The sequence below is a fragment of the Nerophis ophidion genome, linkage group LG28 (assembly GCF_033978795.1).
Source record: "Nerophis ophidion isolate RoL-2023_Sa linkage group LG28, RoL_Noph_v1.0, whole genome shotgun sequence".
Classification (NCBI taxonomy): domain Eukaryota; kingdom Metazoa; phylum Chordata; class Actinopteri; order Syngnathiformes; family Syngnathidae; genus Nerophis; species Nerophis ophidion.
In genome coordinates, this window is record NC_084638.1 from 13,212,542 (window position 1) to 13,227,000 (window position 14,459).

Consider the following 14,459-nt stretch of genomic DNA (forward strand, 5'->3'; position numbering starts at 1 on the left):
AGGAGATAGATACGGTTTATGTAGATGGAGCCGTCACCATCCAATTGTGAAAGCGAAAGCCAGATTAGAGTGAACCGTTCCCAACAGTAGTTTTGGCTGTCTGAAGCCAAGTAACAAGCATCATTTCTCCCGTCCAAAGGCAAAACCCAGTAACTCAATTTTGGTCAAAACTGAGCTAATAATAAATTTGGAGTTCCTAGGTGATATGCTTCGCGATATTGTAATTTTTTCCGTAAGTAAGCGCATGGCAGGACCTAGCAACTACCACATAACCGCGTAGATACAACAGAAAAACCTAGTATCTCAAGGGACCAATCGGAGCTTTTTTGTCAGTCGCCTTATTGTCTTTAATGAGACATTTGCACGAATGGGGGCCGACGGTCAACCTGATTATGTGATATTATGGCACGAGGGGATATTTGGAAGATTGGCCCAGGACGTTGCAAGCACCTTCATTAAATGTATTGTTCTTGATTCTTCCCCTTGCATACTCTTTTGGGCAGATAACTGTGGAGGACAAAATAAAAACTGGACGCTGTCCAATGTGCAAACGCAGAATGGGGCCCACCCAAAATTGTGATAAAATATCTGGAGAAAGGGCACACTTTCATGAGAGCAGATTCAATCGGTAAGAAAATGAAAGCTCAAGAAAACATCTATACGTTTGATGACTTTGTAGATCTTTGTAAGACAGCATCAAGATAGATTGGTTTTCCTTTGTTTTCTCAAAATCAGCTAGAAGTGAGTTACTAGGTTTTGCCGTTGGACGGGAGATTTCTGCTCACCTCTTTTGCTCCCTTCCTTCCTTTGACAGAGCAGATGGAGAGGCAGAGGCGGGCAGCACGGGGGATGTCTGGAATGAACATGTCGTAGTTGAGCCACTCATTCCACCTGCAATCAACACGGAAGGCGTGTTAAAAAAATCTAAATATTAAGCCAAGCCACATTGTTTTATAAAAAGAACATTCATAGGATTATTGTGAACTACCTGGGATTCGAACAAGGCACGCGCTGGGTGTTGACATTGTCACACAACTGCTCTCCACCGTGGTATATCCCAGTCCTCACATAGATCTAAAGCCGCGGCAAACAAACATTGCATACGTTATTGACCTCAATGCCAGCCCATGTCAACAATTAAGTACACTATTGACCTGAACATAAGACTTCATATTATGATGCCTTTTTGATCTCTTTTAACATTTTTTGCAGTTTTTTTGTTCGTTTCAATAATACTACAAAAAACGAGCCGCGGAAAGTGCTACCAAACAACGGAAGAGTGTGTCTCAGCTGTCTTCTTAGCACTGTAATCAGTCACGACTCAGTATTTGATACAGAGTAAATGGATGACGCAAGAAAAAACTCTCTGTCTTCCACTTTTAATGTGTGTCATGTGGGATTTCAGGGAATTCAGTACGTTTCTCCACCCAACCAAAGGCTCCGTGCTAAAAAAGTCACAACATGAATACAGTCTTAATTTGTTCATCGCTGTTAATTAGTTCTGGACATGACCTGGATAAACACATTTTCACTAAGTACGAATCATTAATGATCAATCGAATATATTCACAGCAAGAGCGAAAAAAAACCTCAATAAATTTAAAGGGGAACATTATCACCAAACCTATGCAAGCGTCAATATATACCTTGATGATGCAGAAAAAAGACCATGTATTTTTTTAACCGATTTCCGAACTCTAAATGGGTGAATTTTGGCAAATAAACGCCTTTCTGTTTATCGCTCTTTTAGCAATGACGTCACCGAGGTAACACACCCGCCATATTCATTTTCACATTACAAACACCGGGTCTCAGCTCTGTTATTTTCCGTTTTTTCGACTATTTTTTGGAACCTTGGAGACATCATGCCTCGTCGGTGTGCTGTCGGAGGGTGTAACAACACTAACAGAGAGGGATTCAAGTTGCACCACTGGCAAGAAATCTGCCGCCAGACCCCCATTGAATGTACCAAAGTGTCTTCACATTTGACCTGCGATGCTAACACAAACATGGCACAGAGATGTATGGATAACCTGCAGATGCATTTGCAACAATTAAGTCAACAAAATCACAAAGGTGAGTTTTGTTGATGTTGTTAACATATGTGCTAATCAGATATATTTGGTCACGGCATGACTGCCAGCTAATCGATGCTAACATGCTACGCTAATCGATGCCAACATGCTAGTTCCGCTAGCTGTATGAACATTTGAAACTAGATACCCACATTTAATGCGGATTTAAGTTGCTCCAGTGTCACAAGATGCGAAAGTCCCGATCGTTTGGTCCGCACATTTTACCGGCGATGCTAATAAGGCAGCCATGCTATGGGCCACTTCATTAGGTACACCCACACTATGGCCGTATAGCGTCAAAAGCTATTCGCTCAATAGCTTCAATTTCTTCTTCAATTTCGTTTTCGCTATCTGCCTCCATACTCCGACCATCTGTTTCAATACATGCGTAATCTGTTGAATCGCTTAAGCCGCTGAAATCCGAGTCTGAATCCGAGCTAATGTCGCTATATCTTGCTGTGGTAACCGCTATGTTGTTTGTATTGGCAGCACTGTGTGAGGTCACAGGGAAATGGATAGTGGTTTCGAAGATAGCGAAAATAAGGCACTTTAAAGCTTTATTTAGGGATATTCCGGGACCGGTAAAATTTTGAAAAAAACTTCAAAAAAATACAACAAGCCACTGGGAACTGATTTTTATTGTTTTCAACCCTTTTGAAATTGTGATAATGTTCCCCTTTAATAACTGTTTATAAATACAGTTTTGGTAAATTGACTTAGCTGTTATTTCCCTCTCTGCATGATGAACGTGGGCCCCGACTTAGACAAGTTGAAAAACTTATTGGGGGTGTTTGTCAATTGTACGGAATATGTACTGTACTGTGCAATCTACTAATAAAAGTCTCAATCAATCAATCAAAAAAAGCACTTTATATGTAGAAAGGTTTTGTAAGACCCCATTCCGAGCCTTATCTTATTTAGTTTTTATTTTATATATGTTGACCACAATGGACCCTGTGCGTATATGTATGTTATGCCATTGTTTACAAATTTAGTAAATAAATAACCCAAACAATTTATATTTTGTTGTTTTCTTACTGTACCGAAAATGAACTGAACCGTGACCTCTAAACCGAGGTACGTACCGAACCGAAATTTTTGTGTAGCGTCACACCCCTAATGTAGACACATAAAATCAACATACTGGTGTCATTATATGCATCAAGTGTTAATTCAAGGCTAAGGCAAAATATTGAGATATATATCGTGTATCGTGACATGGCCTAAAAAAATCGAGATGTTAATAAAAGGCCATATCGCCCAGCCCTACTTACAACCAACATTTGTAAAGCGCATTCAGAGGTAGATAAAACTGCTGGATGCTGACCACTCAGAATCTTGTGAAGTTGATAAAACCTACATCGGGAAGTTGTCTACAGCCACAGATGTTAATGCCAATGTTTTTTGCACCCAGTGCTAAGTGGAGAACTTGCTATTAGTTCCATCGTAGCCCATTCGCGATGCAGCTATAAGAGAGTGTGTGGTTTAATAAATAGAGGCATTAATTTGAGCATAATTATGTAAATAACAATAATAATCTAAGGCTATGTCTACACCAATATTGATATTTTCAAAAACACCGTTTTTTTCTAAATCGTATTCTCTGGCCTTCAGTGTTGGTGTTAAGAAGCGTAATTACAATTCATTCCGTCACCTAGCAGTTAGCACCAAATGTTTAGCGTATAACATGTATTTGTGCCGGGCTGCCACATAATAGGAATATTGCCATCAGTTTGTTTTGTAAAGAAGTGTCATCCTATATTCAGGTCAACACCATAAAATGCTCTACCTGAAAACTAAACCTAGCATACCAACAAAATTTCAAATAAGAGCTGACTAAGTTTATCTGCTGCATTTATAGTATACCTTGTCTATGTCTCTGATATTGACATTGACGTAAGTGGCACAGAGCACTCTGATCCTCAGTTTTCCGTTGATAGTCCATAAAGACTTGGTGGCTGTTTCCCCATTCATGTAGGGCGTCGCTGTTGATATTCTCCTTGCATACGACGGCATGGTGAAATTGTCACTCGGCAGTTGGGAGTACAAGCTGTCTTTCGCCATCAGCATCAAGTTGGGCATTCGCCCCAACATAATGCAACTGCGAACATACTGTGGACAGACAATGTGACATTTATTGAACTAAAAACGTGCAACATCAAACATAATTATAATTTTTCTTCATATTCTGCCAAAATTTGCAGACTTTCAGACGTCTAAGGTTTCATCCAATCTTAACCTCTGGCATCAAAATGTGCGGCTCAGTCAGGAATCAAGGGCAACCATATTTTGAACTTTTCAAATATTCCAAATAACCAGGAATTCCAGGTTTTCGTGGACATTTTGCCCATTGAAAATAAACAGGCCGATTTTCATGCTTGCACCTAATTCATATAATCTAGGACAATTGTGAAGTTATCTATATTTAGAAAAATTCTCTTTCCGTATTTTTCAACCCATTCCAACCATTCTACCATCAAAACATTCCACTTATTTGGGACATCAAACATACCTTTTTTTCATATAAATTCCTGATTTTGCCAAAATTCTACGAATTCCGAAATACTAATTCTCAATTACAAAAAAAAACACATCAAGATTTTTCGACCGATTAAAAAAACTCCAACAACCCAAATCATAAAATCTAGGACCATTGTGATGTTAGCTACATTTTGAAAAATTCTGTTTTCTAAAAGTCCCCAAATTTCCAGGTTTTTGTGGACATTTTTCCCATTGAAAATTAACGAGTCGATTTTCATACTGGCACAATTTCCACATTTCTCACCCGATTCGAACCCTTCCACTTTCTACATATTCCACTCATCTTGGACATTCTTACTACCAATTTCTAGGTTAAAAAACATTCCAGGAATAAAAGGCCTATTCCCACCTTTTTTATTTTGGCTTCTCTTCCTGTATCCTTCCACCCATTCCAACCATTCTAACATCAAAAGATTCCACTTAGTTGGGACATCAAACTTATCTTTTTTTTTGTATAAATTCCTGGTTTTACCAAAATTCTAGGAATTCAGAAATACTAATTCTCAGTTGCAAAGTGTTACAACGTCAAGATTTTTCGACCGATTAAAAAAACTCCAACAATAACCCAATTCATATCATATAGGACAATTGGGATGTTATCTATATTTTCAAAAATTCTCTGTTTTGCCCAAATGTCCATTTAAATAAATGGACATTTTCAAAGTTCTACAACTCCCATATTTCTCACCCAATACAAATTGTTCTACCATCCACACACTCCTCTCTTCCTGCAAATTCAAGCCTACATGTTTTCCGGTTCTGAATTCTACAAATACTCAAGATTACCAGGAATTCCAGGTTTTCGTTGACATTTTTCCCATTGAAAATGAACGGGCCGATCTTCATAATGGCACAATTCCCACATTTCTCACCCAATTCAAACTGTTCCACTTTCAACACATCCTATTTTCCAAGTTCAAAAAAATTCCAGGAATTAAAGGCCTATTTCCACGTTTTTTTATTTGGGCTTCTCTTCCTATATTTTCAAACCATTCCAACCATTCTACCATCAAAACATTCCACTCAGTTGGGACGTCAAACTTACCTTTTTTGTTCCGTATAAATTCCTGGTTTACCAGAATTCTGGGAATTCCGAAATACTAATTCTCAGTTACAAGGTGTTACTACATCAAGATTTTTCGACTGATTAAAACAACTCCAACGCAAACCCAATTCATATCCTCTAGGACAGTGGTTCTCAAATGGGGGTACGCGTACCCCTAGGGGTACTTGAAGGTATGCCAAGGGGTACTTGAGGTTTTTCAAAAATATTCTAAAAATAGCAACAATTCAAAAATCATTTATAAATATATTTATTCAATAATACTTCAACAAAATATGAACAAAACTGTGAAAAGAAATGCAACAATGCAATATTCAGCTGGATTTTTTTGTGGACATGTTCCATAAATATTGACTTAAAAGATTTCTTTTTTTGTGAAGAAATATTTACAATTAAGTTCATGAATCCAGAAGGATATCTATTACAATCCCCAAAGAGGGCACTTTAAGTTGATGATTACTTCTATGTGTAGAAATCTTTATCTTTTTTATATTTGAATCACTGGTTATTTTTATATCTTTTTTTCCCAAATAGTTTAAGAAGGACCACTACAAATGAGCAATATTTTGCACAGTTATACAAATTAATAAATCAGAAACTGATGACATACACTCAAAAAAATTACTCAGAGGATGAACTCAATTAAAATGAGGGCAGGATTTCCATCCAACAAATATAAGTTGCCCCAACTCAAAATTAGTACATTCTCGCAACACAATAAAAATTAGTTAGTCCAACTAATTTTTAGCAAATAAAGCCAAAATGAAATTATTGCAATAACTAAGCGAAATTGATTTACATTTGTCAGACAAATTTTTAACAAATACAGCTAAAATGAAATTATTTTGGTTACTAAGCGAAATTGATTTATATGTACCCAACTCAAAATTTATTGGAAATTAAGCAAGCTAAAAATCACCCTTGATCCCATAAAACACATCACACAAAACCTGGTTGGTATTTTTAATGTAGAATAATCCTTAATTTAACAATCTTGAATATAACACCACAAGATGTCAAAGTTACTTGAAAACGCAGACCAAAATGCTGGGTTTCAGTAAAAACAAAACATCAAGAAGTACATTTTACATAAAGACCATGCTGTATTTTACTCTTTATCTCTTTTTTTTCAACCAAAAATGCTTTGCTCTGATTAGGGGGTACTTGAATTTAAAAAATATTCACAGGGGGTACATCACTGAAAAAAGGTTGAGAACCACTGCTCTAGGACAATAGTGATTGTGAAAATTCTCTGTTTTCCCCAAATCCCCAGGAAATTCCCATTTAAATAAACGGACATTTTCAAAGTTCTACAACTCCCATATTTCTCACCCAATATAAACCTTTCTAACATCCACACACTCCTCCCTCTCTTATTGCAAATTCAAACCTACATGTTTTCCGGCTCTGAAAATTTCCAGATTAACTGGAATTACTAGGAATTTTGCTCCATTCAAAATGAATGAGCAACATAGAAATGAGCAATATACACACCAAATACACAAATCCCATATTTCTCATCCAATCCACTTTACTCATCCTCGCCATTCAAGCATTTCAGTTCCATCCAAACGTATCGGCGGCTTGCGCACATACGGCATTCACATGCAATTCCTACCGGAATTGCCTATTCTAGTTAAGTGTTATGTTCTTTTAAGCAACCTTTCATACATTTCACTTCATGAATGTCAAGTGCATTTGAATGTTAATGTGATCAGATGTACTTTGCCTTTTTAAAAGGATAAGCGTCAGATGAAATGAGATTACCTTATACTGACTCAGAGGGTATTTCTCCAGTAAGTATTCGTCACAGCCACACACTTTGAGGATGTACTTTCCTTGATACTCCTGCACACACATCTTTAACTGCTCCTGGGAGAGCAACATGCTGCGCGTCTTCTTACGGATGGCCTCGGCGATCACCTGCTCTGGCACGTAATCGTGGTTGATCTTCAGAGTATACTTCTGCTTGTCATTGCTGGGCGATACAATCACCCATATGACCACAATTATTTGACCTAAAGGAAACAAAATACAAGGCAAACAGAAAAAGTGAAAAAAAACATGAAAGAAAATATATTTTTTGTAACAAAACACAAAATGTCTTACCAGGGTTTCCCTTTAAAGACCTACTGAAAGCCACTACTACCCACCACGCAGTCTGATAGTTTATATATCAATGATGAAATATTAACATTGCAACACATGCCAATACGGCCTTTTTAGTTTACTAAATTGCAATTTTAAATTTTATCGGGAGTTTCGTCTTGAAAACGTCGTGTAATGATGAGGTGTACGCAAGACGTCACGGGTTTTTAGGAAGTATGAGCGCTATGCACACACACACACAGCTAAAAGTCGTCTGCTTTAACCACATAATTACACAGTATTTTGGAGATCTGTGTTGCTGAATCTTTTGCAATTTGTTCAATTAATATTGGAGAAGTCAAAGTACAAAGATGGAGTTGGGAAGCTTTAGCCTTTAGCCACACAAACACACAGTGATTCCTTGTTTAAAATTCCTGGAGGTGAAACTTTACTATGGATCAAAACGCGGTCAAGCCAACATGGATCCCTACCAAATGTCAACCAGCAGGTTTCGGTGAGAAAATTGTGGTTAAAAAGTTGCTTCTTACCGGAGAAAAGCTGAGCTTGTGCTGTCCATAGCTGCCGTCGACTCCCCTGAGACACCCCTCCGACTATCAGGTACTATTAAACTCACTAAAACACTAGCGACACAATAGAAAGATAAGGGATTTCCCAGAATTATCCTAGTAAATGTGTCTAAAAACATCGGAATCTGTCCCAATGCAATCGCGCTTTTTTTTTAACTTGTTTTTTTTTTTTTTCTAGTCCGTCGCTATCAATATCTTCAAACACAAATCTTTCATCCTCGCTCAAATTAATGGGGAAATTGTCGTTTTCTTGGTCCGAATAGCAGTTTTTGTTGGAGGCTCCCATTAAAAACAATGTGAATATGTGAGGAGCCATCAAACATGTGACGTCATCGTCTGCGACTTCCAGTAGAGGCAGGGCTTTTCTCTTAGCACCGAAAGTTGCAAACTTTATTGTGAAAGTTCTATACTAAATAATTTCAGCAAAAATATGGCAAAATCGCGAAATGATCAAGTATGACACATAGAATGGACCTGCTATCCCCGTTTAAATAAGAAAATCTCATTTCAGTAGGCCTTTAATGCATTTGATTGTGGCGGTGCGCCATGACAAAATATTAGCTCCACACCTTAAAAATGTGTTGTTTTTTTAGGTTAAAAACTAAATAAAGTAAAATAAGATTTGACGCTATTTTTATCACTAATTGCCATTCTCAAGCTGACAAAAGCCCAATTCCAATTTGGCCACCTGCCTTGACTCACATATGAACTTGAAGTGCCATCCCATTCCTAACCCATATGGTTCAATATGGTGTCGGTCCACCTTTGGCAGCTATAACAGCTTCAACTCTTCTGGGAAGGCTTTCCACAAGGTTGCAGAGTCTGTTTATAGGAATTTTCCACCATTTTACCAAAAGCGCATTGGTGAGGTCACACACTGATGTTGGCCGAGAAGACCTGGCTCTCAGTCTCCGTTTTAAATCATCCCAAAGGTGTTCTATGGGGTTCAGGTTAGGACTTTGTGCAGGCCAGTCAAGTTCATCCATACCAGACTCTGTCATCCATGTCTTTATGGAACTTGCTTTGTGCACTGGTGCATAGTCACGTTGGAAGAGGAAGGTGCCCGCTCCAAACTGTTCTCACAGTTGGGAGCATGGAATTGTCCAAAAGGTTTTTGGTGTCCTGGAGCATTCAAAGTTCCTTTCACTGGAACTAAGGGGCCAAGCCCAACTCCTGAAAAACAACCCGACACCATAATTCCTCCTCCACCAAATTTCACACTCGGCACAATGCAGTCTGAAATGTACCGTTCTCCTGGAAACCTCCAAACCCAGACTCAACCATCAGATTTCCAGATGGAAAAGCGTGCTTCATCACTCCAGAAAACGCGTCTTTACTGCTCTAGAGTCCAGTGGCGACTTTGTTGCTGAGTTGCTGTTGTTCCCAAACTCTTCCATTTTCTTATAACAAAGCAGACAGTTGACTTTGGAATATTTAGGATCGAGAAAATTTCACGACTGGATATGTTGCACAGGTGGCATCCTATGACAGTTCCACGCTGGAAATCACTGAGCTCCTGAGAGCGGTCCATTCTTTCACAAATGTTTGTAGAAACAGTTTCCATGCCTAAGTGCTTGATTTTATACACCTGTGGCCGGGCCAAGTGATTAGGACACCTGATTCTCATCATTTGGATGGGTGGCCAAATACTTTTGGCAATATGGTATACACACACACACACACACACACACACAAAGGTTTATCACTTGCACAATATTGACTAGTGATGAACCGAATATTTAGGCGTAAAAAAGGACGAACTTTTAAGTACCAGAGTGGGAAAACAAGTTGCATTTATATTGAAGACATTATCATATATATCAAGGGTAGGGAACCTGTGGCTCTTTTAATAACCAAATCTGGCTCTCAGATAAATCTTAACTGACGTTGCTTAACACGATAAGTAATGAATAATTCCGCTGGTAATCACAGTGTTAAAAATAACGTTCAAAATATAAAACATTCTCATGCATTTTAATCCATCCCTCCGTTTCTATCGCACCTGTTCAAAATGTCGCATTAATGGTCAAAAGTATTTTATTTATTATTGGTTACCTTCAGAATAACAATGTTATTAAAGAGAATAAAAGATGCACGCATTTAGTTGTTGTAATCAGGGAAAGTCCAAATAAAAAAAAAAAGGCGTAAAATTCTCTTGTCAGAGCGTGGGACGACACTGTACAAGAGTACTGGTCTACGCGTTTCTCCTCATTGAGCTAAATTGAATCCTGTCTCTGTTTAATTCCTTGCTTCTTGTCTGTTTAATAAATGTCATCAGTGTTTGAACCTGACAGTTGTATTCAGTGTTAAAACTGTTATACGGCTCTCACGGAAATACATTTTAAAATATTTGGCTTTCATGGCTCTCTCAGACAAAAAGGTCCCCGACCCCTGATATATATCAACAAATGTATGACACCGAAAGTCTTACAAAGTTTCCGAATAAAAATATATGATCAAAATAGAATTAATCTCGCTGAGATTCCCCAAGCCATTTTGAGAGATAATGAGCTAGCCAGTCAGATGGTTGCTTGACATATAGGTAGGAACCACAGTTCCCTTCATCACCAACAATAACGCAAATCATGCAGACTTTGTGGGAGCCATTAACGATTACTTCGGGGAAAATATGATCCATAAATGTATATTTTTGATCCCGACTATAAGGAGGATGTGCTACAAGATTTAGAAGCTCTGGGTATTATCTTCGACCCAACTCTCTCCTTTGAGTCACACATTAAAAGCGTTACTAAAACGGCCTTCTTTCATCTCCGTAATATCGCTAAAATTCGCTCCATTTTGTCCACTAAAGACGCTGAGATCATTATCCATGCGTTTGTTACGTCTCGTCTCGATTACTGTAACGTATTATTTTCGGGTCTCCCCATGTCTAGCATTAAAAGATTACAGTTGGTACAAAATGCGGCTGCTAGACTTTTGACTAGAACAAGAAAGTTTGATCACATTACGCCTGTACTGGCTCACCTGCACTGGCTTCCTGTGCACTTAAGATGTGACTTTAAGGTTTTACTACTTACGTATAAAATACTACACGGTCTAGCTTCAGCCTATCTTGCCGATTGTATTGTACCATATGTCCCGGCAAGAAATCTGCGTTCAAAAGACTCCGGCTTATTAGTGATTCCTAGAGCCCAAAAAAAGTCTGCGGGCTATAGAGCGTTTTCCGTTCGGGCTCCAGTACTCTGGAATGCCCTCCCGGTGACAGTTCGAGATGCTACCTCAGTAGAAGCATTTAAGTCTCACCTTAAAACTCATCTGTATACTCTAGCCTTTAAATCGACCTCCTTTTTAGACCAGTTGATCTGCCGCTTCTTTTCTTTCTCCTATGTCCCCCCCTCCCTTGTGGAGGGGGTCCGGTCCGATGACCATGGATGAAGTACTGGCTGTCCAGAGTCGAGACCCAGGATGGACCGCTCGCCTGTATCGGTTGGGGACATCACTACGCTGCTGATCCGCCTCAGCTTGAGATGGTCTCCTGTGGACGGGACTCTCGCTGCTGTCTTGGATCTGCTTGAACTGAACTCTCGCGGCTGTGTTGGAGCCACTATGGATTGAACTTTCACAGTATCATGTTAGACCCGCTCGACATCCATTGCTTTCGGTCCCCTAGAGGGGGGGGGGTGGCCCACATCTGAGGTCCTCTCCAAGGTTTCTCATAGTCAGCATTGTCACTGGCGTCCCACTGGATGTGAATTCTCCCTGCCCACTGGGTGTGAGTTTCCCTTGCCCTTTTGTGGGTTCTTCCGAGGATGTTGTAGTCGTAATGATTTGTGCAGTCCTTTGAGACATTTGTGATTTGGGGCTATATAAATAAACATTGATTGATTGATTGATTGATTGTTAAATCAATTTAGCTACAGCTATATTACTAAGCAAAAAATACAAACTACAAAAATAATAAAACAATTGCTTACTGTACGATTTATGCTCTCACTGTGATGATGACTGATAGGATGTCCATATCTTCCCGTTTAGATGAAAAATACATTTTAATCCACAAGACAAAAGGTTAAAAAAAGATGCTGCTGAGTCTGACACCGTCTTCTGTTGTAGCGTATTACTCTCTATCTCCGGGTATAAACTGAATTTCACAGATGAAAAACTTCTAGATTAATGGTTTAATCCTCCTAATATCCAGATGAAAGACATGAATTATATTATATATTATTATATTTAAATATTTTGATGGTGGTCTGCGCAGTCAAACTGGACATTTTAGCAGGGTAATGCCAACAATCTGTCGCGACTCCTGACGAAAATATTGCTGCGTAACTTTACAAATACATTTGGCTAATCAACCTCAGTAAAATGTGAAATAATTACTTAGTAAACCAAGAAACAAACAAGAGAAACCTGCAGCATAGGACTCGTTGATTGCCATTCGAAGTTCCTTGCTGTAGGATTCGGATTCGTATCTGGCAACCTCAGTCATGGAGAGTGGGAGGGGACGACAGAATTTTGACCGTGATTGCAGTACCATTTCTGGCCACATTACTACATACGGCACCTCTAAGGAGAGAAGGGAAGCGCAAAGCAAGTATGGCGTCACTCTCGCTGCAGCTATTGCGTTGCGGACATGGATCGATAAAAGTAAATAGTCTCCAAACACGAGTATAGTCTACAATATCAACAGAAATGAATGATAAATGTGTTGCCTGTCATCTTAGATGAAGAGAGTGACTAAAAGGGAGTGGAGAAATCTCTAGAAACAATATATCTAAACAAAGTTTATTGTAAAATAAGCAGACGCAATTGAAAAATAGAGCAAAATGATATTATGTAGAAAAATATATGTTCATACTGTAACTAATAATTACAGATTTGTTTTAAATATACAGTACAGGCCAAAAGTTTGGACACACCTCATTCAATGTGATTTCTTTATTTTCATGACTATTAACATTGTTGATTGTCACTAAAGGCATCAAAAGTATGAATGAACACATGCGGAGTTATGTACAAACCCCGTTTTCATAGGAGTTGGGAAATTGTGTTAGATGTAAATATAAACGGAATACAATGATTTGCAATTCATTTTCAACCCATAATCAGTTTAATATGCTACAAAGACAACATATTTGATGTTAAAACTGATAAAATAAAACTTTTTTTCAAATAGTCATTAACTTTAGAATTTGATGCCAGCAACACGTGACAAAGAAGTTGGGAAAGGTGGCAATAAATACTGATAAAGTTGAGGAATGCTCATCAACACTTATATGGAACATCCCACAGGTGTGCAGGCTAATTGGGAACAGGTGGGTGCCTCGATTGGGTATAAAAGCAGCTTCCATGAAATGCTAAGTAATTCACAAACAAAGATGGGATGAGGGTTACCAACTTGTAAGCAAATTGTCGAACAGTTTTAGAACAATTTTTTTTTTTTTTTAACGAGCTATTGCAAGCAATTTAGGGATTTTACCATCTACGGTCCGTAAAATCATCCAAAAGTTCAGAGAATCTGGAGAAATCACTGCACGTAAGCGATGATATTACGGACTTTTGATCCCTCAGGCGGTACTGCATCAAAAACCGACATCAGTGTGTAAAGGATATCACCACATGGGCTCAGGAACACTTCATAAAACCACTGTCAGTAACTACAGTTGGTCGCTACATCTGTAAGTGCAAGTTAAAACTCCGCTATGCAAAGCCAAACCCATTTATCAACAATATCCTGAAACGCCGCCGGCTTGACTGGGCCCGAGCTCACCTAAGATGGACTGATGCAAAGTGGAAAGGTGTTCGGTGGTCTGACCAGTCCACATTTCAAATTATATTTGGAAACAGAGGATGTGGTGTCCTCCAGAACAAAGAGGAAAATAACCATTCATATTGTTATAGGCGCAAAGTTCAAAAGCCAGCATCTGTGATGGTATGGGGGTGTATTAGTGCCCAAGGCATGGGTAACTTACACATCTGTGAAGGCACCATTAATGCTGAAAGGTCCATACAGGTTTTGGAGCAACATATGCTGTCATCCAAGCAACGTTATCATGGATGCCCCTGCTTATTTCAGCAAGACAAGTGTTATAACAGCGTGGCTTTGTAAAAAAAGAGTGCGGGTACTTTCCTGGCCCGCCT

At 38.8% G+C, this 14,459-nt stretch overlaps 2 protein-coding genes across 3 annotated transcripts in view; both read right to left on the minus strand.

The window, feature by feature from the left end:
* Positions 1–14,459, minus strand: part of LOC133545573 (zinc finger protein OZF-like) — a 538,609-nt gene that overhangs the window by 113,594 nt on the left and 410,556 nt on the right. The gene's annotated exons all lie outside the window — the stretch shown is intronic.
* LOC133545569 (phosphatidylinositol 4,5-bisphosphate 3-kinase catalytic subunit alpha isoform-like) overlaps positions 1–14,459 on the minus strand; it is a 51,710-nt gene that overhangs the window by 15,275 nt on the left and 21,976 nt on the right. Inside the window, exons 4-7 of the mRNA XM_061891275.1 lie at positions 7,447–7,697; positions 3,942–4,187; positions 989–1,074; positions 786–891 (exon numbers count right to left, since the gene is read on the minus strand). Coding sequence (XP_061747259.1) covers positions 786–891; positions 989–1,074; positions 3,942–4,187; positions 7,447–7,697 — 689 coding nt within the window. The remainder of the gene's footprint in view (positions 1–785; positions 892–988; positions 1,075–3,941; positions 4,188–7,446; positions 7,698–14,459) is intronic.